At 40.4% G+C, this 25,046-nt stretch overlaps 2 protein-coding genes and 1 long non-coding RNA gene across 3 annotated transcripts; 2 read left to right on the forward strand and 1 right to left on the reverse strand.

Moving 5' to 3' along the window:
* The first annotated feature begins 7,019 nt into the window (after window positions 1-7,019).
* On the forward strand, window positions 7,020-8,806 carry LOC136435919 (solute carrier family 35 member G1-like). Its single transcript, XM_066429630.1, has 2 exons — window positions 7,020-8,045; window positions 8,768-8,806. Exons 1-2 carry the CDS (start codon window positions 7,020-7,022, stop codon window positions 8,804-8,806), a joined length of 1,065 nt encoding a protein of 354 aa, XP_066285727.1.
* A 6,439-nt stretch (window positions 8,807-15,245) lies between these two features.
* Window positions 15,246-17,452, forward strand: LOC136435589 (uncharacterized). Its single transcript, XR_010755864.1, has 3 exons — window positions 15,246-15,289; window positions 15,864-16,006; window positions 16,591-17,452. It is a non-coding gene; the product is annotated as an uncharacterized lncRNA (long non-coding RNA).
* LOC136435588 (solute carrier family 35 member G1-like) lies at window positions 16,739-24,281 on the reverse strand. The gene is made up of 4 exons (XM_066429212.1): window positions 24,121-24,281; window positions 23,350-23,437; window positions 22,906-23,009; window positions 16,739-18,953 (listed from the first exon to the last, which is right to left on the reverse strand). Exon 4 carries the CDS (start codon window positions 18,936-18,938, stop codon window positions 17,742-17,744), a length of 1,197 nt encoding a protein of 398 aa, XP_066285309.1. The 5' UTR covers window positions 18,939-18,953; window positions 22,906-23,009; window positions 23,350-23,437; window positions 24,121-24,281; the 3' UTR covers window positions 16,739-17,741.
* Window positions 24,282-25,046: the final 765 nt, after the last annotated feature.

A 25,046-nucleotide genomic window follows, 5' to 3' on the forward strand; every position in this document is an offset into this window, starting at 1 on the left:
CTAAACAAGTCATCAGTTGATTAATTAAAGACCTTTGTAGACTTCTTGTCCACTAAGTAAGAGAAACGAAACTTGACACAGACATTATGTGTTTAACCATTAAGAAGTATGCTTAGTTTCATTTCCGAAAGTAGTCGTCAACAAAAACGATTTATCAACATAGCGTATATTCAGGACACTGATGCCCGCTCTGAATTCAGCTCATATCTCACTCCACCCTAGGAACGAAGAAAGAAAAAACTGATTTGACTTCAGAAGTGAATTAATTTTGTTCGTCTTGTACCAAGCATACGACTTGCACAACCCAAACAAGTAATTTTCACGCAAAAAAAGGAGACTTTTGAAACCATATGCATTGAATGCAGACTGGCATGAAACATGTCTGACCTGGTGGGATGAGTTTTGCTTCAGTGAGTCTGACCCGTGTAATTATCAACCTATAAATCTATCAGGCTGGCAGTTGTAATTACTACATAGATGACAGAAAAAAGATACCCGCCATAGTACGACTACAGCTGCAGACGGAACATCATTGAATTAACATACAACTTTAAAAGAAGCTGTTGAGACGATAGGAGACATGCATCTGAGATCGTTAATTTCATTTTTTTGTCTGCACTGAATCCATGTCCGTAGGCTAATTGCAGTGGTACAAAAATTTCAAAAGGTAACAAGTGTCTTTTCTATAGATAGATCAAATGTTTTATATGTACATTCCTCTGTGTGTGGGGGTCGGTGTGGGGGGGGGGCGTCTTCCTTGAAAGCAGTTACTGGTAGCTACCTAATGAAAAGTCCCACGGTTTCCATTTCTGATAATTTTGATAGATTGATATGTTATTTTTATGTTATGTCGCCGAGGGTGGCGATCCTCCCTCGGAGACATAACTTAGCCTCTACCAGACCCCGCGCATAGCCGGGAAAATAGTAGAAATTGGCCAAATAGAGTGAACAGTATGTTTAGGGAGTCAGCTACGGAGACAGGGTCCAATCTGCCATCTTAGGAGCCTGTAAGTGAAACCCTGTCAAATATTCTCTCTATAGCCGGCGTAGTTAGTCTGGTAGAGACTAGACATAACTCCCTAAGCCGACATTACAGAAACTTGGCCCGTGTAAAAAATCGCGTATCAGTGCTCCAACCAAAAATGAACGCCGCCGCTCCAAGAAGTCTACGAAGGAGTCTAATGATAGTCATGTTTAATACGTTACGAAATCTTGTTACATTTTGTTGTTTGTAATGTTCAAATCTTCGATCAAAATCTCGTTATAAGAGGAGTACACCCAAAGTAAACGTAAGAAAGTCCTGTCTGCGTATCGACCTTTCATGCCAACTGCTCAACCCAAAGCATACGTTTCGAAATCCGATATATTTCTATAACGCACAGCGCAGTTTACGCCTGGATGCCTCTGATATAAGACTCCATACCCTGTCTTCAAGACGTTTCAATACGTCACCCAGGCGCGGCGGATAGACAATGTATGCAGTAGCCTCAGAGGCCCGAGGGCATGGATGCGCATGCGCCTAAATAAGCGACCGTTTCTCATGGTTTGTGAAAACTTGGCAGGGTTGTCGTGAAACTGGAGTACGCCTGCAAAGAACAGCTGGTTAATCTCAAGTCCTTTCTACTGTGAGTATAACGTAGCATTTCTATTAGGTCAATCATAACAGAAAATACATGTACAGTCATGACCTGGTTTCAACAACTACATCGGAAAAGAGGTAAGGAAAAATGGTTGGTGAGGGTGCGTGGGTGAACCAGATACATTGGTCAGTAAGCCGAAAAAAAAGATTCACATTTCCAAAATATATAACTTAGTTCACCGGAAACATATCTACAAGAGATACCCAAAGTTTATAAACTCCATACTTTTGTACTTTATCATGAATTCCTCAATAAGCCAATTTTCTGTGTAAACAATCAAAATGTAATATTTAGGTCACCTGTCTAAATGGCCCTCGTTGATAGGGACTAAATTCAGCGCATTTTTACATAATGAAACCCTCAAAATCAGATTCAAAAGACTCATATCTTCTTGAAGATGCATAATTTCGACAAAAAGTATAATGCTGGAAGGTGTAATCTTTATTTTGTGAATCTTGTGGCATTAAGCCATTTTCACCGATTTTTCCAAACCTGCCCTGAATTTTGGACATTGGACTCCTATTCAAGACGTCGATTCACTGAAGCCTGACCGCGGAATCGAAAGTCTTTGCTTGCCGAAATATGAGACTGTGTGTCTTACTAATAGTCAATGGAAACTTTTTCTCGTCATATACGAATCATCAACAAAAAAAGACGTCATTTTCAAGCCGTGGATGCTGCAGCCATATGCAATGAATGCAGACTGGCATCGAAATACTGGCTGTCTGAACTGGTCGGGCGAGCTTTGCAATCGCTAAACCGTGCAATCGTTAACCCACTAAACTTCTCAGGCTAGCAGTTGTAAAATAAAAGTAGCACATACGAGGGAGGTACAAAAAGAAATCCATTTTCTTTCATAGCAGGTTCATTTTTGAATGAAATGAATTGAAATTTGGCACAAATGTAACATTTTTATGAGTTGACTTTAAGTTGACCACACCCTTGGAAGTTTGTCAAAACGAAAAATATAGATTAGTCAGACACGACCCGTTTACAATTACTTTAAGAAGCTTAGATATTACACCTGTATGATGATACATGTCTCTACAACTTACATACCAAATTTGGTTTTTAAACTCCTTACAGTTCCTCTTTTACAGCTGCTAGGATAGAGTGAGGTGTGATATCAGAGCCAGTCAAATTCATAGTCATATGCTGATTAAGGACTTTTGTAGACTTCTTGTCCACTAATTAAGAGAAACGAAACTTGACACAGATATCATGTGTTTAACTATTATAAGAAGTGTGCTAAGTTTTATTTAACTTATGGGAAAGTAGTCTACAAAAGCGATTCATCAACTCGTGACACCGTTCTCAATCCTACTCGATTATTTCATCTTGTCACAGGTACCAAATGTACTCAAATGGGTAGGTTTGTGTCTGGTAGTACTCGGTACAATAGTGCTTGCTGTTAATACTTACTGGACACATCGTTAGGACGAAAATCATCGATACTTTTTGGCAAAGATGGGATTCTCTGAAAGTAAAACCATATAGATTTATATGAACACCTAACATTACCAAAACAATACATGTATACATAGTGGAGAAATTATCCTTACTTGATACCATCTGTGATGAATTAATTTATTTTCATCGAATGAAACTCAGACTGTAGTCTAAACTAGCAACGATACACACTGAAAAGAAACAACTGTAATTCATAAACGTTTATTTGGAATAGTCAGGCATTACTTTGTCATGTTTCATTGCGAAAATCTTCTTAGGTATCGTTGTGTGTAATAACATAGGTTCAAAGTCTCGTTACAGAGGCGTTGTCGTTATCTATATTGGTTTTGTGGTTTTTACTTCTCAGTTTTACATACGATTGTGAACCTTACTAGTTACATGTATTGGTGCATTGACAGATAGCAATAAGTAAGTAGTATACGTACATACGATGGGGCGTACAAAAATAAATGCATTTTCTATCATAGCAGGTTCATTTTCGAATGAAATGAATTGAAATTTGGCACAAATGTAACATTTTTATGAGCGACTGAGTTGACTTTAAGTTGACCACACCCTTGGAAGTTTGTCAGAACCAAATATTAGTCAGACACGACCCGTTTACAATTACTTTAAGAAGCTTAGATTACACCTGTATGATGATACATGTCTCTACAACTTACATACCAATTTGATTTCTGAACTCCTTACAGTTCCTCTCTTACAGCTACTAGGATAGAATGAGGTGTGATATCAGAGCCAGTCGAATTCATAGCTAAACAAGTCATCTGCTGATTAATTAAAGACTTTTGTAGACTTCTTGTCCACTTATTAAGAGAAACGAAACTTGACACAGACATTATGTGTTTAACTATAACTATTAAGAAGTATGCTTAGTTTCATTTCCGAAAGTAGTCGTCAACAAAAACGATTTATCAACATAGCGTATATTCAGGACACTGATGCCCGCTCTGAATTCAGCTCATATCTCACTCCACCCTAGGAACGAAGAAAGAAAAAAACTGATTTGACTTCAGAAGTGAATTAATTTTGTTCGTCTTGTACCAAGCATACGACTTGCACAACCCAAACAAGTAATTTTCACGCAAAAAAGGAGACTTTTGAAACCATATGCATTGAATGCAGACTGGCATGAAACATGTCTGACCTGGTGGGATGAGTTTTGCTCCAGTGAGTCTGACCCGTGTAATTATCAACCTATAAATCTATCAGGCTGGCAGTTGTAATTACTACATAGATGACAGAAAAAAGATACCCGCCATAGTACAACTACAGCTGCAGACGGAACATCATTGAATTAACATACAACTTTAAAAGAAGCTGTTGAGACGATAGGAGACATGCATCTGAGATCGTTAATTTCATTTTTTTGTCTGCACTGAATCCATGTCCGTAGGCTAATTGCAGTGGTACAAAAATTTCAAAAGGTAACAAGTGTCTTTTCAATAGATATATCAAATGTTTCTATGTACATTCCTCTGTGTGTGTGTGGGGGGGGGGGGGGTCGGTGTGGGGGGGGGGGCGTCTTCCTTGAAAGCAGTTACTGGTAGCTACCTAATGAAAAGTCCCACGGTGTCCATTTCTGATAATTTTAATAGATTGATATGTTATTTTTATGTTATGTCGCCGAGGGTGGCGATCCTCCCTCGGCGACATAACTTAGCCTCTACCAGACCCCACGCATAGCCGGGAAAATAGTAGAAATTGGCCAAATAGAGTGAACAGTATGTTTAGGGAGTCAGCTACGGAGAAAGGGTCCAATCTGCCATCTTAGGAGCCTGTAAGTGAAACCCTGTCAAATATTCTCCCTATAGCCGGCGTAGTTAGTCTGGTAGAGACTAGACATAACTCCCTAAGCCGACATTACAGAAACTTGGCCCGTGTAAAAAATCGCGTTTCAGTGCTCCCCCAAAATAAACGCCGCCGCTCCGAGAAGTCCACAAAGGGGGCTAATGACAGTAATGTTTAATACGTTACGAATTTTGTTAGATTTTATAGTTTGCAATGTTCAAAGCTTCGATCAAAATCTCGTTATAGGAGTAGTACACCCAAAGTAAAAGTAAGAAAGTCCTGTCTGCGTATCGACCTTTCATGCCAACTGCTCAACCCAAAGCATACGTCTCGAAATCCGATATATTTCTATAACGCACAGCGCAGTTTACGCCTGGATGCCTCTCATATAAGACTCCATACCCTGTCTTCAAGACGTTTCAATACGTCACCCAGGCGTGGCGGATAGACAATGTATGCAGTAGCCTCAGAGGCCCGAGGGCATGGATGCGCATGCGCCTAAATAAGCGACCATTTCTCATGGTTTGTGAAAACTTGGCAGGGTTGTCGTGAAACTGGAGTGCGCCTGCAAAGAACAGCTGGTTAATCTCAAGTCCTTTCTACTGTGAGTATAACGTAGCATTTCTATTAGGTCAATCATAACAGAAATACATGTACAGTCATGACCTGGTTTCAACAACTACATCGGGGAAAGAGGTAAGAAAAATGGTTGGTGAGGGTGCGTGGGTGAACCAGATACATTGGTCAGTTAGCCGAAAAAAAAAATTCACATTTCCAAAATATATAACTTAGTTAACCGGAAACATATCTACAAGAGATACCAAAAGTTTACAAACTCCATACTTTATCATGAATTCCTCAATAAGCCAATTTTCTGTGTAAACAATCAAAATGTAATATTTAGGTCACCTGTCTAAATGGCCCTCGTTGATAGGGACTAAATTCAGCGCATTTTTACATAATGAAACCCTCAAAATCAGATTCAAAAGACTCATATCTTCTTGAAGATGCAGAATATCGACAAAAAGTGTAATGCTGGAAGGTGTCATCTTTATCTTGTGAATCTTGTGGCATTAAGCCATTTTCACCGATTTTTCCAAACCTGCCCTGAATTTTGGACATTGGACTACTATTCAAGACGTCGATTCACTGAAGCCTGACCGCGGAATCGAAAGTCTTTGCTTGCCGAAATATGAGACTGTATGTCTTACTAATAGTCAATGGAAACTTTTTCTCGTCATATACGAATCATCAACAAAAAAAGACGTCATTTTCAAGCCGTGGATGCTGCAGCCATATGCAATGAATGAAGACTGGCAACGAAATACTGGCTGTATGAACTGGTCGGGTGAGCTTTGCAATCGCTAAACCGCGCAGTCGTTAACCCACTAACCTCTCAGGCCAGCAGTTGTAAGCAGCACATACGAGGGAAGTACAAAAAGAAATGCATTTTCTTTCATATATAGCAGGTTCATTTTCGAATGAAATGAATGAAAATTTAGCACAAATATAACATTTTTATGAGCGACTGAGTTGACTTTAAGTTGACTACGCCCTTTGAAGTTTGTCAGAACCAAAGATTAGTCAAACACGACCCGTTTACAATCATTTTAAGAAGCTAAGATTACACCTGTATGATGATACATGTCTCTACAACTTACATACCAAATTCGATTTCTGAACTCCTTATAGTTCCTCTTTTACAGCTGCTAAGATAGAATGAGGTGTGATATCAGAGCCAGTTGCATTCATTGCCGAATAATTTATGTGCTGATTAAAGACTTTTGAAGACTTCTTGTCCACTAATGAAGAGAAACGAAAATTGACACAGATATTATGTCTTTAACTATTAAGAAGTGTGGTTAGTTTCATTACAGTTATGAGAAAGTAGTCTACAAAAACGCTGATACTCCTTGCACAAACTGAGTTGTTATAGTGTGTGCATTCGGCAATTTCAATTCCTGTAAAATTTCGTGCAGCTAACAGCAGATTTGGATATCAAATGCTTGGTGCGCTCCTTGGAGATAGATGAACTATGCTGGGGTTTTTTCTCGAAAATGTATGTTTTACTATCTTTTACTGTTGCAGTAGTAGCTGTGCAGAGTGGCATTGTCAGCGATGAAGGGTGATTTCGAAGGAGATGCCAGTGACGACAAGAAAGCACTTCTCACGGCGGCGAAGGATGATCTCAAAGAAGATGCCAGCGACGACAAGAAAGCAATTCTCAGGGCGATGAAGGATGATCTCAAAGATGATGCTAGTGACGACAAGAAAGCATCTCTCACGGCGGCGAAGGATGATCTTGAAGAAGATGCCAGTAAAAACGACAAGAGAGCATCTCTTACGGCCGCAAGAGGGCCATTGCTTGCCTTGGGAGCAACGGTTCTCTCCAGCATATCAGCGGAATTCATGGCCCTAAGTAGTGAGGGTGGAATCCCGCGGTTCCAACTTCTGTTCCTTCTTAATTTGACCCAACTACTTGTAGTTCTAGTTTGCCTTGTAATCTTTCGTCCAAAACTAAAGGGCGAGAACAGACGACAGAACGGTTTATTGCTCTTGGAGGCGTTCATTAACAACATCGCGACCTCCCTGGTGTTTTTATCCTTCACCTTTGCTGCACCCGGCATCGCGTTCGGCATCATTCAAGGATCAATGCCGCTGTTTACGGCCTGTTTTGGGTTCGCGTTTCTAAAGGAAACAATCAGTGTCATACCGTGTTGTGGGATTTTAATCAGCGTTACGGGGATGGTACTAGTTACGATTGGGATGGTGGACCAGGCTGTTAAAGCTACACTGGTAATGGTAGAGTCGATTCTCCTGCCACTGGCAGCTGGCTTCATGGGAGCACCAGATATGGTTTTGATACGTGCCATCCAAAGGGATGTGTCCGGCTTCACTATGTTGTTCTACATACAAGTACTGGGAACCTTAGCCGCACTCACACTGACTTTAACACTTGAGACCCCCGTATGGGTAATGTCGGCAGAGATAGCTGGGTTCGTAGCTGGGCTAGGCTTGTCCGAAGCTGTGGCCCTGTTGTTCATGACAGCGGTACTTAAATTTGAGAAGGCAGCCATCGCTGTTGCACTGCGCACACTCGTGACACCGTTCTCAATCCTACTGGATTTCTTCATCTTGTCAAAGGTACCAAATTTACTGAAATGGGTAGGTTTGTGTCTAGTAGTACTCGGTACAATAGTGCTTGCTGCCCATACTTACTGGACACATCGTCAGGACGAAAATCGTCGATACTTTCTGGAAAAGATGGGATTCTCTTCTTCAGAAAATGAAACCAAATAGTTTTACATCAACACCTAACAGAAACAAAACAAAACGATATAATTATGTATAGCGGAGTAGTAGTAGTAGACATTATTTATGATTAAGTGGTTTTCTTGTAGTGAGCCTCAGAATGTGTCTAAACTAGTTCTAAACGACCTACTCAATTTAACATTAATGAAACAATGATTATACATAGTGGAAAATTATCATAACTTGATATCCTCTATGATGAAGTAATTTCTATCTAATGAAGCTCAGATTGTAGTCTAAACTAGCAACGATACACACTGAAAAGAAACAACTGTAATTTATAACCATCACAACTTTTAATGTGAATATTCAGACATTATTGCCAGTCATGTATCTTTGTGAAAATCTTCTTAGATATCATTGTGTGTAATGACATAAGTTCAAAGTCTCGTTACAGAAGCGTTGTCGTTATCAATATTGGTGGTGTGGTTTTTATTTCTCAGTTTTATGGTGAACCTTATTAGTTACATGTGTTGACAGCCACTCCAGGAATATGGCAAGTCTACATGGATTTTTATTGTTCAGTTCTGTTACATGTATTGGTGTATTGACAGATAGCAATATGGATGACGTGTATTGCCAATATAAGATGACAGAAATGTACCAATTAAGTTAAAGATGGTCTTTCTCGGAAATTGCAAAAGTAACTTATCCTGACTAGTTAACCCTCATCCGACCGACACATTTTTGGGACGAATCTGGCCGTATGGGGTCCAAACGGACCCCATTTTGCTTTGCCCCCTAAATATATTTCTGGTGGATCTTATTGTAGTTATTGTGAATATCCTGTTACAATAATCTATGGAGAACATTTTGACAAGTTTTGGTGTTGATGATTAATGCTCATTGTCATAATTTATGCAGAAAATGAGGAGAACCCGCATTTTCCTTTAACCTTATCTAGACTGGTGGGGCTAAAAGTGCCCGCGCCAACTTTGACATCGTATAACTGCCAAATGACGTATGCTAAGATTACCAAACTTAGTGACTTTTCCTAAAATTTAGTTGGCAACAATTCCATGATAATAGTTTAAGTTTATCATTTTTCCTGTTGCCATGGCAACGGGTTTCTGACGGGCATTTTATACAAAAACAATGATATTTCTCAGGTTCTCTTGCTCAACCACAATAGTTTTCCAACCTGTATAACATCATATGTATTTAGATGTAACTTTCATAATTTATTATTCATAATTTATGCTAATTTGATTACGTAATCGCTCAAAATCCAAGATGGCGGACAAGATGTTTATTTTAGGTATAAACAGACTTTTTGCCTTCAAATCCGTCACTACCTGGTATTTTCTTAACCAGAAACATTTAGATTAACGTTTCCAGTCTCTTTCTTTTGTGATTTGGGGTCATAAATGGAAAAAAATGTAATTTCAAAATTTCAAAATGGCCGATCCAAGATGGCGGATCCCAGGATGGCTAACGACTCATGACGTCATTCTATGACGTCATTTTGGCATCATCGTAATCGCCATTGACGTTGTATGCCTTGGCATACCTTAAAATCAATAATACACTCTATTTTGTTTAATACCTTTCAATATTATGGGACTTCCCTATTTAGCCTATAAAATCACATCGATGACGTCATAATTACGTAATATTATGTCATAACGTCACAAAATTTATAGAAATTATAAACCTTTACGTGAACATCACTCCTTGCTAATTTGGTGAGGATACATTTTACTGTTTGGGAGTTATGACGAATTTCTTTCTAAGGCCACAGCAAGTAAATTTTATGGATGACATCCTCCGCAGACTCCAAAATTAATGAGATAGGGCGAAAAAAAAACAAGACGGGCCAAAAAAACAAGATTCCTATATTTTCAAATTTTGAGATCATAAGTCTTGTTAAACAAGAATTGAGGTGATGAAATATGATATCATTACCAACAGGTCTTTTATTCCTGTATTCAATCAATGAGGTTTCATATCTAATGTAAAACCTCCTTGATTTAATGTAAACATGTCATTGTAGATGTGTATACATCTCAATAGACTAACTACAACAAATGCAGAAAAGAGCTTGTTGTACCGTCATCTGAAGCAACTACATTGGGAATTCATATGCGATGAAACACCTTGTGTATACAGCTCAATTAACTAGACCCCCCCCCCCCCGCATTATTTATATAATGTCCTTGCCAGAACAAATGCAGAAAACAGCTTGTTATTATACCATCATGGGCAGGAACTACACTGGGCATTCATATGCAATGAAACAACTTAGACTGTCAATGTTAAACTGTTCTTGAAGATGTGTATACAGCTCAATTAACTAGAACAAACGCAGAAAACAGCTTGTCATACCATCATGGGCAGGAACTACACTGGGTATTCATATGCAATGAAACACCTTAGACTGTCAACGTTTACGACATATTTGCCAATTTTTGGCATGTTGACCACCGTCGGAGGGCAATGAAATTTCTTGTTTTTTATTTCGAAATCAGGCGAAAATTAATGAGCGCGCTGATGTCATCCATAAAAATTACTTGCTGTGGCCTAATTACGTAATAAACAATGCGAAATCATCTGGGGTCCGTTTGGACCCCAGCGGACAACACGCACACTTTAGAGTACAACTTCCGGTAAAAATTTCTCAGGAGTTGTAAGACATGTACATGAACAAACTCATGGAAGTATTTTTTTCTCCAACGAAAAATGTTGATATAGCACACAGTAAAACACGCCTGGGGTCCAAACGGACCCCATACGGTCGGATGAGGGTTAAATATGTGTACTTATAATTATTGACATATAGCAATATGGGTGACATCGTCAATGCAAGATGGCAAAAATGCACCAATTACGCTAAAGCTGTTTTTCATAGAAAATTGCAAAAGTATCATCCATGTTTGAAAATGTGCCTTGATTGAAATTTATAAGGCCTCTTAATCTACAAGGCCTCTTATAACAAAGGCTTGGTTTTGGTATTTATATTCATCACCATAACCCATTAATTCATTGACATTGTTTCCATGTATATCCATGTAATTGTTTGTCTGCAGTTAGCCTTCGGGCATGAAGCTTGCAATAAAGTTATATGAAGTTATTTAAGTTGCCTTTACGTCCTCGTGTTTCCGGCCGTGACGCCGCGGGAGAATGTGTTTCCCCAGCGCAGTGAACGGCATCTCGACCCCGACGGAAAAGACAAAGGCTCCGGTGAAAATCCAAACGGAGAGTCCGGCGAAGAGTATAAACTGTCAAAGGCAAAAATGTGAAAGAAGATGCAAATGAAAAGTTAAAATTTTCTATGGGACTCTTTTCTTCTATGTTCATGTGGTAGACCCATAGCTGACTTCATAAATAACCCTCTACATATTCCTAATCATCTCCATGAAAAATGGAGATATAGTTTTTGGTGTGTCTGTGTGTCTGTGTGTGTGTCTGTGTCTGTGTGTTTCCGGACTACTATAAGCAGCATAACTCAAGACCCTATTGATGGATTACAATGAAATTTGGTATGTAGGCGGGTGTTGTGAAGCTAAAATTCAAAGTCAATTTTGGGCCCCCTGGTATGTGACCTTGATACTGCAGCAGAACTTGATTTTTCCTATCTTTTGACCTGGACGCGCTATGGTCTTAATTTTTTGGTGGCAGATAGCTAGTTTGGTTTGCGTTCCTTTGTTTACTACTTCTAGTTTAGCTTCACATCTAATAATCCATGTATAAGTGACTGTCATATTCTCAATTGAAAATTAATTGTTATGTACCTATTTTCAAAGTTCGAAATAAACAATAATGATAAAAGCAGTTACTAAAAATTCTGGAAATCTGTACTGACCCATGTGCATCCAGAGTAGAATATTGGGCCCCTGTAATGACCATAAAAGGCATACAGGACCAACGGATGCATAAGGTAGGCAACGTAGGACAGACGGCTTAACGGCAGCCAGACTTTCCAGGACAGGAACTCCGAGATGATACCTATGCGGGTCGGAAAGATATCAGAATAGAGCAATGGGGGTTTGCACTCACGTGAATATGACGTAAGCACTATCTGCCATACTAGGTAGTTAAACACGGAAGAGACAAACCTATGAATATGCATATGTGTAATATAATAATGACATGACCGTAATTACCTGTAAGATTGAAACTAACATTCTAAATTAGTTTAACCATTATATATGGCGGATTATAAAGTAATTATTGTTGATACAAGAAAGGTACATATACTTCAATTGAGTGAAGACATCGTTTAGTACCCTATATGAATCTGAAAAGTTGAAACATCTCGGCCTGAACTCGATCATGCTAGTCCTTTTACATGTAAATCAGCTCGGGAATTCCAGTCTGGATTTGACGGAAGCAATGCATTTACTGCGGGCCCGCTGTCGGGAGTTGAAATCCTGGTCAACGTTCCTGACTCTACAGATGCCCATCTAAACAACAAGAAAAGACCTCCATCCCGTGTTTTGATTGATGTCATTGCTAAGCAAAGGAGTCATGACCCGTACGTGATGCAACCGCGTAACAAGGACCGATGCCCTCCGAGCTTTTTCCTTTGCAATGCTCGTTCCCTGCTTAACAAGATGGACGAATTTTAAACAGTAGTTTCGGACAGTGGAGCCAACGTTGCGGTTGTCAGTGAAACCTGGATATCAAACAACCACACAAGAGAACAAACTTATATGGACGGATTTACAGCGTTCTTGAAGAGCCGATCGGATCGACGCGGTGGAGGAGTAGCTGTATATGTGCGTAACAACATGCCTTCACGAGAACTCCAGGAAGTTGAAGTACCGGAAGAACTGGAATGTCTCTGGGTGTGGTTGCGCCCACACCGACTCCCTCGCAATGTAACATCACTCGCAGTCTGTGCCGTCTACATACCACCAGATTCACCACACCAAGACCTGCTCGTCGATCATCTCATCAGCACAACCGACGCTCTGCGGGTTAAGCATCCTAGTATTGGGATTGTCATACTTGGGGACTTAAACCGGACCGATACGACCCGACTTTGCCAAGGTAACTCCTTACAGCAAGTTGTAGACCGGCCAACAAGAGGGAATGCTGTGCTAGATGTTATCATTACTAACATCCACGCCCTGAATAATGCACCACTTGTAAAGGAAAGGAAAGGAATCTCCTTTCCTTTACAAGTGGTGCATTATACAGGAAAAAACACTACGTAGACAAGATGCAACAACTAAAGGTAGAGAACCCAGCCACCTGGTATAAGGAACTCAAAACCATGTGCAACATCGTTAAGCCACCCTGCGTTATCCACGTACCTGACGTCGATCCAACCGACCACAAAGCTGTTGCAGACGCGATCAACAAACACCTAGCAAGTATCTCACAACAATCCCCTCCAGTGTGTACCAGCCAGCTGCCAGCTTACCTGCCTGCACCGTCACCGCCACCACAGATCCAGCCCTGGGACATGTACGCGGAGCTGAGACGTGTCAAAGTCGGCAAAGCTGGAGGCCCGGATGGTATTGCACCCCGACTGGTTAGGATGTTTGCTTGCGAACTTGCCGAGCCCCTTACGGATATCCTCAACACGTCGCTGAAGGAAGGGGTAGTCCCCACTCAGTGGAAAGAAGCCGTGGTTGCCTCCATCCCCAAAGAACTCCCAGCAGTTATTGACAAGCTACGCCCTATATCTCTTACAGCGATATTCGCGAAGATTTGTGAGGGATTTGTCGCCAAGTGGGTGCTGTCGGACATTTGGAAGAATATCGACCAACGTCAATTCGGGGGTATAAAGAGAAGCTCAACTACACACTGTTTGGTCAACCTATTACACTTCTTGTTTGAAGGTGCAGAGAGAAGCAAGAACGTGGGAACCATTGTATTAACAGATTTCACTAAAGCGTTCGATATGGTTAACCACAAACAAGCCGTCAACAAACTCTTGAATATGGGAACGCGACCTTGCATTATACCCTGGATTGTTAATTTCCCCTCAGAAAGACGACAGCGTGTTAGATATGGAGATTCATTGTCAGACTGGCAAACTCTCACCACCGGAGTACCACAGGGTACAAAATTGGGTCCGATTATCTTTCTATGCATGGTTAACGACGCCTGTCTAGCACATGATGACCGGTGGAAGTATGTCGACGACCTGTCCCTTGGAGAGAACAGACATGTCCGGCAACAGTCGCACCTTCAAGAACAAGTGAACTCGTTAGACAAATGGTCCAAAGACACAGAGCTTAAACTCAATCCGAAGAAGTGTTTCACTTTCACTGTCTGTTTCCTGAAGACCCCACCCCCACCTCTGCAGATAGTCATTGATGGAAAACAGCTCAAAGCTGTAAACATTGTCAAAGTTTTGGGACTGTGGCTACAGTCAAATCTCAAGTGGGAAACACAAGTGTGCGAGATGACAAAAAAGGCAAGCAAGCGCATGTTCATGATTCGGAGGTGAAAAACGTTTGGCCTCCCACTGACTGACTTGGTTACAATATACTGTGGGTTCATCCGTCCAGTACTAGAGTGCTGTGTCCCTGTCTGGCATCACAGCTTAACAAGTCATCAAACGGCCGCCATTGAACGTGTACAGAAACGGGCATGCCGCATTATTCTTGGGAGGGCCTACACAGACTATAACACAGCACTTAATATATGCGGTCTAGAGAAACTTGCCAGTAGAAGAGCCAACCTGTGTGTGAAATTTGCAAACAACATCCGAGAGAACTGTAGAGTTAGTGCCCACTTCCAGGGGACAAACACACGGACGGTCACTCAGGAACTCTAGTGGACTTACCCTGCCAGTCTGCCGGACGGTTAGATTTAGAAATAGCCTGGTGCCATCTATGTTGCGGCTTCTGAATGCTAGGAAATGAACGAATTGTCTATTTGATAAGCAAACGTATACAGAATAGACTAACTTAATGCTTTGAAATTGTTTTAATGTCATAGTAAGTGATTTTAAATGATTTGTGTAATGTCGGTGAAAACAAAGTGCAATATGTACAGAGGGCACAATTCAGCCTGTGGCTGCAAAGCCTTTTTAAGAATAATAAACCATTTGATTGATTGATTGATTGATTGATTGGCAATCTGCTGGGTTATATACGCATGCTGTGTTGGATACGGAGGTAACAGTTTTTTAAACATTCAACAATTATTCCCTTCCCTCAGTGCCGAATCGGTGTGAAAAAAAGATACAGATCTAGAAATACAACCATTTATATTTTTGGGGCTTAGATCTCAAACGATCGTCTGTACCCGTAGTGCCTACATAATATGACCATGTCCTGAAATGTGATACCCCTCGTATATTTGCAATTTGACTGCGAGATTGGCTCCACCCCTGAGGCGTCGCAAAAAACTCATTCAATGTATCTTTATAAACTGAGCCCAGCGATTCAACTTTTCAGATTCATATAGGGTACTAAACGATGTCTTCACTCAATTGAAGTATATGTACCTTTCTTGTATCAACAATAATTACTTTATAATCCGCCATATATAATGGTTAAACTAATTTAGAATGTTAGTTTCAATCTTACAGGTAATTACGGTCATGTCATTATTATATTACACATATGCATATTCATAGGTTTGTCTCTTCCGTGTTTAACTACCTAGTATGGCAGATAGTGCTTACGTCATATTCACGTGAGTGCAAACCCCCATTGCTCTATTCTGATATCTTTCCGACCCGCATAGGTATCATCTCGGAGTTCCTGTCCTGGAAAGTCTGGCTGCCGTTAAGCCGTCTGTCCTACGTTGCCTACCTTATGCATCCGTTGGTCCTGTATGCCTTTTATGGTCATTACAGGGGCCCAATATTCTACTCTGGATGCACATGGGTCAGTACAGATTTCCAGAATTTTTAGTAACTGCTTTTATTATTATTGTTTATTTCGAACTTTGAAAATAGGTACATAACAATTAATTCACAATTGAGAATATGACAGTCACTTATACATGGATTATTAGATGTGAAGCTAAACTAGAAGTAGTAAACAAAGGAACGCAAACCAAACTAGCTATCTGCCACCAAAAAATTAAGACCATAGCGCGTCCAGGTCAAAAGATAGGAAAAATCAAGTTCTGCTGCAGTATCAAGGTCACATACCAGGGGGCCCAAAATTGACTTTGAATTTTAGCTTCACAACACCCGCCTACATACCAAATTTCATTGTAATCCATCAATAGGGTCTTGAGTTATGCTGCTTACAGTAGTCCGGAAACACACAGACACAGACACACACACAGACACACAGACACACCAAAAACTATATCTCCATTTTTCATGGAGATGATTAGGAATATGTAGAGGGTTATTTATGAAGTCAGCTATGGGTCTACCACATGAACATAGAAGAAAAGAGTCCCATAGAAAATTTTAACTTTTCATTTGCATCTTCTTTCACATTTTTGCCTCTGACAGTTTATACTCTTCGCCGGACTCTCCGTTTGGATTTTCACCGGAGCCTTTGTCTTTTCCGTCGGGGTCGAGATGCCGTTCACTGCGCTGGGGAAACACATTCTCCCGCGGCGTCACGGCCGGAAACACGAGGACGTAAAGGCAACTTGAATAACTTCATATAACTTTATTGCAAGCTTCATGCCCGAAGGCTAACTGCAGACAAACAATTACATGGATATACATGGAAACAATGTCAATGAATTAATGGGTTATGGTGATGAATATAAATACCAAAACCAAGCCTTTGTTATAAGAGGCCTTGTAGATTAAGAGGCCTTATAAATTTCAATCAAGGCACATTTTCAAACATGGATGATACTTTTGCAATTTTCTATGAAAAACAGCTTTAGCGTAATTGGTGCATTTTTGCCATCTTGCATTGACGATGTCACCCATATTGCTATATGTCAATAATTATAAGTACACATATTTAACTAGTCAGGATAAGTTACTTTTGCAATTTCCGAGAAAGACCATCTTTAACTTAATTGGTACATTTCTGTCATCTTATATTGGCAATACACGTCATCCATATTGCTATCTGTCAATACACCAATACATGTAACAGAACTGAACAATAAAAATCCATGTAGACTTGCCATATTCCTGGAGTAGCTGTCAACACATGTAACTAATAAGGTTCACCATAAAACTGAGAAATAAAAACCACACCACCAATATTGATAACGACAACGCTTCTGTAACGACACTTTGAACTTATGTCATTACACACAATGATATCTAAGAAGATTTTCACAAAGATACATGACTGGCAATAATGTCTGAATATTCACATTAAAAGTTGCGATGGTTATGAATTACAGTTGATTCTTTTCAGTGTGTATCGTTGCTAGTTTAGACTACAATCTGAGCTTCATTAGATAGAAATTACTTCATCATAGAGGATATCAAGTTATGATAATTTTCCACTATGTATAATCATTGTTTCATTAATGTTAAATTGAGTAGGTCGTTTAGAACTAGTTTAGACTTCATTCTGAGGCTCACTACAAGAAAACCACTTAATCATAGATAATGTCAACTAAGGATAATTTCTCCACTATACATAATTATATCGTTTTGTTTGGTTTCTGTTAGGTGTTCTTGTAAAACTATTTGGTTTCACTTTCTGAAGAAGAGAATCCCATCTTTTCCAGAAAGTATCGACGATTTTCGTCCTGGCGATGTGTCCAGTAAGTATGGGCAGCAAGCACTATTGTGCCGAGTACTACTAGACACAACCCTACCCATTTCAGTAAATTTGGTACCTTTGACAAGATGAAATAATCCAGTAGGATTGTGAACGGTGTCACGAGTGTGCGCAGTGCAACAGCGATGGCTGCCTTCTCAAATTTAAGTACCGCTGTCATGAACAACAGGGCCACAGCTTCGGACAAGCCTAGCCCAGCTACAAACCCAGCTATCTCTGCCGACATTACCCATACGGGGGTCTCAAGTGTTAAAGTCAGTGTGAGTGCGGCTAAGGTTCCCAGTACTTGTATGTAGAACAACATAGTGAAGCCGGACACATCCCTTTGGATGGCACGTATCAAAACCATATCTGGTGCTCCCATGAAGCCAGCTGCCAGTGGCAGGAGAATCGACTCTTCCATCAACTGTGTGGCTTTAACAGCCTGGTCCACCATCCCAATCGTAACTAGTACCACCCCCGTAACGCTGATTAAAATCCCACAACACGGTATAAGACCGATTGTTTCCTTTAGGAATATGAACCCAAAACAGGCCGTAAACAGCGGCATTGATCCCTGGATGATGCCGAACGCGATGCCGGGTGCAGCAAAGGTGAAGGATAAAAACACCAGGGAGGTCGCGATGTTGTTAATGAACGCCTCCAAGAGCAACAAACCGTTCTGTCGTCTTCCCTCGCCCATTAGTTTTGGACGAAAGATTACAAGGCAAACTAGAACTACAAGTAGTTGGGTCAAATTAAGAAGGAACAGAAGTTGGAACCGCGGGATTCCACCCTCACTACTTACGGACATGAATTCCGCTGATAAGCAGGAGAGAACCGTTGCTCCCAAGGCAAGCAATGGTCCTCTTGCCGCCCTGAGAGATGTTCTCTTGTCGTTTTTATTGGCATCTTCTTCAAGATCATCCTTCGCCGCCGTGAGAGATGCTTTCTTGTCGTCACTAGCATCTTCTTTGAGATCATCCTTCGCCGCCGTGAGAAGTGCTTTCTTGTCGTCACTGGCATCATCTTCGAGATCATCCTTCATTGCCGTGAGAATTGCTTTCTTGTCGTCACTGGCATCTCCTTCGAGATCACCCTTCATCGCTGACAATGCCATTCTGTACAGCTACTCCTGTAACAGTAAAAGATAGTAAAACATACATTTTCGAGAAAAAAACAACAGCATACATCTATCTATAAGAAGCGCAAATCTGCTGCTTGCTGCACGAAATCTTAAAGGAATTGAGATTGCCGAATGCACACACTATAACAACTCAGTTTGTGTAAGGAGTATCAGTGTTTTTGTAGACTACTTTCCCAAAACTGAAATGAAACTAAGCACACTTCTAAATAGTTAAAGACATAGTATCTGTGTCAATTTTCGTTTCTCTTAATTAGTGGACAAGAAGTCTTCAAAAGTCTTTAATCAGCACATAAATTATTCGGCAATGAATGCAACTGGCTCTGATATCACACCTCATTCTATCTTAGTAGCTGTAAGGGAGGAACTGTAAGGAGTCAAGAAATCAAATTTGGTATTATGATGTAGAGACATGAATCATCATACAGGTGTAATCTTAGCTTCTTAAAATGATTGTAAATGGGTCAGGTTTGACTAATCTTTGGTGCTGACAAACTTCCAAGGGTGTTGTCATCTTAAAGTTGCTCATTAAATGTTACATTTGTGCCAAATTTCAAGTCATTTCACTCAAAAATGAACCTGCTATGAAAACAAATGCATTTCTTTTTGTACCCCCCTCGTATGTACTACTTACAACTGCTAGCGTGAGGGGTTAGAAGGTTAACGATTGCGCGGTTTAGCGATTGCAAAGCTCACCCGACCAGTTCATAGCTAGTATTTCGTTGCCAGTCTGCATTCATTGCATATGGCTGCAGCATCCAAAGCTTGAAAATAACGTATTTTTATGCTTGATGATTCGTATATGACGAGAAAAAGTTTCCATTGACTATTAGTAAGACATACAGTCTCATATTTCGGCAAGCAAAGACTTTCGATTCCGCGGTCAGGCTTCAGTGAATCGACGTCTTGAATAGTAGTCCAATGTCCAAAATTCAGGGCAGGTTTGGAAAAATCGGTGAAAATGGCTTAATGCCACAAGATTCAAAAAATAAAGATTACACCTTCCAGCATTACACTTTTTGTCGATATTCTGCATCTTCAAGAAGATATGAGTCTTTCGAATCTGATTTTGAGGGTTTCATTATGTAAAAATGCACTGAACTTAGTCCCTATCAACAAGGGCCATTTAGACAGGTGACCTAAATATTACATTTTGATTGTTTACACAGAAATTTGGCTTATTAAGGAATTCATGATAAAGTATGGAGTTTATAAACTTTTGGTATCTCTTGTAGATATGTTTCCGGTGAACTAAGTTATATATTTTGGAAATGTGAATCTTTTTTTTCGGCTTACTGACCAATGTATCTGGTTCACCCACGCACCCTCACCAACCATTTTTCTTACCTCTTTCCCCGATGTAGTTGTTGAAACCAGGTCATGACTGTACATGTATTTTCTGTTATAATTGACCTAATAGAAATGCTACGTTATACTCACAGTAGATAGAACTTGAGATTAACCAGCTGTTCTTTGCAGGCGCACTCCAGTTTCACGACAACCCTGCCAAGTTTTCACAAACCATGAGAAACGGTCGCTTATTTAGGCGCATGCGCATCCATGCCCTCGGGCCTCTGAGGCTACTGCATACATTGTCTATCCGCCACGCCTGGGTGACGTATTGAAACGTCTAGAAGACAGGGTATGGAGTCTTATATGAGAGGCATCCAGGCGTAAACTGCGCTGTGCGTTATAGAAATATATCGGATTTCGAGACTTATGCTTTGGGTTGAGCAGTTGGCATGAAAGGTCGATACGCAGACAGGACTTTCTTACTTTTACTTTGGGTGTACTACTCCTATTACGAGATTTTGATCGAAGCTTTGAACATTGCAAACTATAAAATCTAACAAAATTCGTAACGTATTAAACATGACTGTCATTAGCCCCCTTTGTGGACTTCTCGGAGCGGCGGCGTTTATTTTGGGGGAGCACTGAAACGCGATTTTTTACACGGGCCAAGTTTCTGTAATGTCGGCTAAGGGAGTTATGTCTAGTCTCTACCAGACTAACTACGCCGGCTATAGGGAGAGTATTTGACAGGGTTTCACTTACAGGCTCCTAAGATGGCAGATTGGACCCTTTCTCCGTAGCTGACTCCCTAAACATACTGTTCACTCTATTTGGCCAATTTCTACTATTTTCCCGGCTATGCGCGGGGTCTGGTAGAGGCTAAGTTATGTCGCCGAGAGAGGATCGCCACCCTCGGCGACATAACATAAAAATAACATATCAATCTATTAAAATTATCAGAAATGGAAACCGTGGGACTTTTCATTAGGTAGCTACCAGTAACTGCTTTCAAGGAAGACGCCCCCCCCCCACACCGACCCCCACACACAGAGGAATGTACATAGAAACATTTGATCTATCTATAGAAAATACACTTGTTACCTTTTGAAATTTTTGTACCACTGCAATTAGCCTACGGACATGGATTCAGTGCAGACAAAAAATGAAATTAACGATCTCAGATGCATGTCTCCTATCGTCTCAACAGCTTCTTTTAAAGTTGTATGTTAATTCAATGATGTTCCGTCTGCAGCTGTAGTTGTACTATGGCGGGTATCTTTTTTCTGTCATCTATGTAGTAATTACAACTGCCAGCCTGATAGATTTATAGGTTAGGTTGGAGTATGCCGAAAAACACTGGAGAAAACGACCGACCTTGGCTTGGGAGAGAACATGCAGATAGAACAAACGCAGTTTTTATCATAACAGGTTCATTTTTGTATGAAATGATTTGAAATCTGGCACAAATGTAAAAGGACATCTCTTCTTCTGGTGAAAATATGAAAAATACAGTGAAATACTTCAATCTCAAGAAGAGATGTTTCTTTACATTTGAGCCAAAGTACAACTCATTTCATACAAAAATGAACCTGCTATGATGAAAATTGCGTTTGTTTCTGTACCACCCTCGTATGAATAGTTTTTCTAAGACGAAAATACATGACATTTCGATAATAACTTCCATTTGCAAATTCATGCCCGTAGGTTAATTGCAAGATTGAAAACAGTAGAGAAAGTAACAACAGTAAGAAGTGTCTATTCTATGCATCTAACTAACATTTCTACATAAAACATAACTGGGGGGGGGAATTCTTCTTTGGATGCAGTGGCGGAGGAAAAGTCCCGCGTTTTCAATGATTAGTGGGTTTTCTGATTCTACTTTTATTTTTCTTATTTATGTGTTTTTTTGTATGTCTTCTAGGTGGTGAAAGCTGGGAAATATTGTTTTGTTTGTTTCGAAAAGCTTTTTTTTCATCCTCATAATGAGGGCAAGGGTTATTGTACACGTATCCAACGCATTAGGTTAAGCTATGTGAGGAAGAGTACACATCGTATACATCTACATTTCTCTTTATTTCAAGACGAAATGCACATAATAATACTAAAACAAATGTAACGGTTCTCAGTGGCAAATTTGCTAGATGTTGGCACATCGGCAACCAAATCCGCAGTGTGTTTTTTGCCACACAGTTTGACAGATTAGCCGAATAGGCTCAGTGGGCGTCACTCCACCGTCCGGGAAGTTGTAAAGTGCCTTTCCCAAGGGCACAACGTTACGCCACGCCGACGCCACACACGAAATGCACATAATGCCTTGATAATGTAATAGAATCAAATGTCAGCACTGGGTCAAAGGTTGCCGGAAGTCGGTACCCCCCCCCCCCCGTCCCGGTTGAGAGAGGAATAAAGGAGGCCATCTCAACAGGGACGGGGGGCGTTACCGACTTCTTACAACCTTTGACCCAGTGCTGACGTCACACGTTCGTAATCACGTGTCCACAGCACTTGGGTGAAAGAGCTGATGAAGACCGAGTGATCCGGTCGAAACTTCTGATCTGGTGAGTGAATTTTTTTGACTTGCAGAACAGTTTAGTTCACATTATGTATTTTACCAACTCAGATGAACTTTCATGCTAGTATGTATACTTACAGGCTGATGAGGATTTCTTTCTCTCCGAAGTGAGGCAAGTGGTGATGATGAATTCGTAAAGTGTACCAGCGCTGACGAGTAGACAGACAATGAAAGCTGCTACCCTGGAAAACAAACATGCAGGTGAGTAAATAATTTTAAAACTGGTACTCACGACTAAAAGCTATGAGGAGCTATCAGGTGGCATTCGCCATCTTTCTTGTAGATGGGTGGGAAACATACAGGTGTTAGTAGAAAAAAAGAACCTGAGGTTTGTTGAAAAATCGAATCTAATCACATTCGAATGCAGTAATAATGATGATAAGCAAGTGACCTGAGTGTGCCCGCTTCCTTAAATGAATAAATGGAAAGAAATGAAATGATTTTTTTTTAAATCGAAAAAAAAAACAATTCTTGGGTTTATACGCTTTCTTAATTAACAATGCCATACATTTGTAAACTTACGTGGGGACAATGTACAAGTCTGGCGATATCCATTCGTACACCTCCATTTCACGGTGCACATCTTCTGAAGTCCTTGATGACATTGGAGCTAGAATATGAATGATATCTAGCAATGTAAACAAGCTAACGGAAGTGATTATCACGATATGCGTACATATTTATCGATGTTTTATAGTACAGAGTTTTGCTGTACATTCCCTGTCAAGCAGTAAGGAAATCATTGAAAATGTTCCATTGCATTTATCAAATATTTGAAAGTGATAATATACACCGTATAAATGTATATATCTCTCTCCCTCCCTGTTTCTGTTTATATACGTATGTATATGGTACAGAGCCAAGCTGCCAGATTGTACACGAACAACTACGACAGGGGTTCTAGTGTCACCAAAATGAAAAAAAAAAAATCGGCAGCGGAGGTCACTCGAAGAATAACAGAATGACAGAATGAAAATGTTCAGACTATGAATGCATTGTGTAAAAAATGACTAATAAACCGGTGGACGTACAGGCAAGTATGTAATACCGACTCAGAAAAGGACAAGAAATAGCCGTGTCTTCAAATACCAGACTTATCAACCTAGGATTGATGTGTTCAAGAGCTCGTATTATCCTAAAACGATCGTAGAGTGGAACTCGTTGCGACCAAGTACCGTAGAAACATCTCCATTAGACAGCTTTAAACAATGCATGCAGTTGGATTATGCGAAGGTTAGTTCGGTGTAATAATATAACCAGCTGCTGCCCCTCCCTCCACTAGATATCATTTACCTGTTGTAGTGAACTGTAGCAAAAATCTTGGTGTTGTTGTTGTAGTGGAGTGCGTCCTTTTAGGCTGTCCCCCTCGTCATTACAGGTCAAAGTTTGCAGACAAACCGGAAAAATCACTTTAAGGTTGCTAACCACAGTATTTCGCCTAAAGGGATTTGCATAGTTAAGGATCCCAAAGTGAGAAGATTCGACGCTTGAAAATTCAAAAAAAGGTGCCGATTAGGGTGCCAGATTTTGATATGTTTGACTTCAAGGTTCAATGTCCAAAATATGTGAAAATGAGCTTAAATTTGCCAGCTCGTTCTCTTTTAAAAGCCACTTTGATATGACCCCCAGCGGAGGTCACCGTACTGTAGCCGACTTACAGTAGTCGGGCGGTAACAATATTCAGGCGCGAACCCAACCCGACCGAACAAACATCGTAATCAAACTCGTACTGTCTCAAAACTGACGTATCCCTCTACCATTCACCACAGTTTCAGCCCCGCTAACGTGCACAGAAGAAAAACTATGGCCTTTTCAAGCAATGTGACACACTACTTCATACGAACTACTATTGTCCACGCCCACTAATACTGTATTCTGTGGGGCCATGACAGACTTCGTGACGTCATGGCCAGGAGAATAACACTGGAAAGCCTAATCATTAGTGTGCTGTACCATATGGGTTCGGTGTTAAGCATTTTGACGTGACAAACGAGTTTTTTTCAAGCAAAATAGTGCGATGTTCAGGACATTTTGACATTGTGCAAACTGTGAGACTCTGAAATGCTACAAGTCGCACTGGTTGATTTAATTCAGCAACTCTTGTTCTACTTCTTAACCCTTGTCCTGCTGGGCTTATTGCGCAATCTATTTCATTAATTCCATGCACCCCCCCCCCCCCCCTCTTCGTCAGGCCCGCTCTAATTTCTCACATTTGAAGA

The sequence above is a fragment of the Branchiostoma lanceolatum genome, chromosome 5 (assembly GCF_035083965.1).
Source record: "Branchiostoma lanceolatum isolate klBraLanc5 chromosome 5, klBraLanc5.hap2, whole genome shotgun sequence".
Lineage (NCBI taxonomy): Eukaryota > Metazoa > Chordata > Leptocardii > Amphioxiformes > Branchiostomatidae > Branchiostoma > Branchiostoma lanceolatum.

Coding starts and splice junctions, on each gene's coding strand:
- LOC136435919 (XM_066429630.1), top strand. CDS start 7,020: ATGAAGGGTGATTTCGAAGGAGATGCCAGTGACGACAAGAAAGCACTT. Junction 8,046..8,767: donor ATTTCTTCATCTTGTCAAAG/GTACCAAATTTA, acceptor GTGTATTGACAG/ATAGCAATATGGATGACGTG.
- LOC136435588 (XM_066429212.1), bottom strand. CDS start 18,938: ATGGCATTGTCAGCGATGAAGGGTGATCTCGAAGGAGATGCCAGTGAC.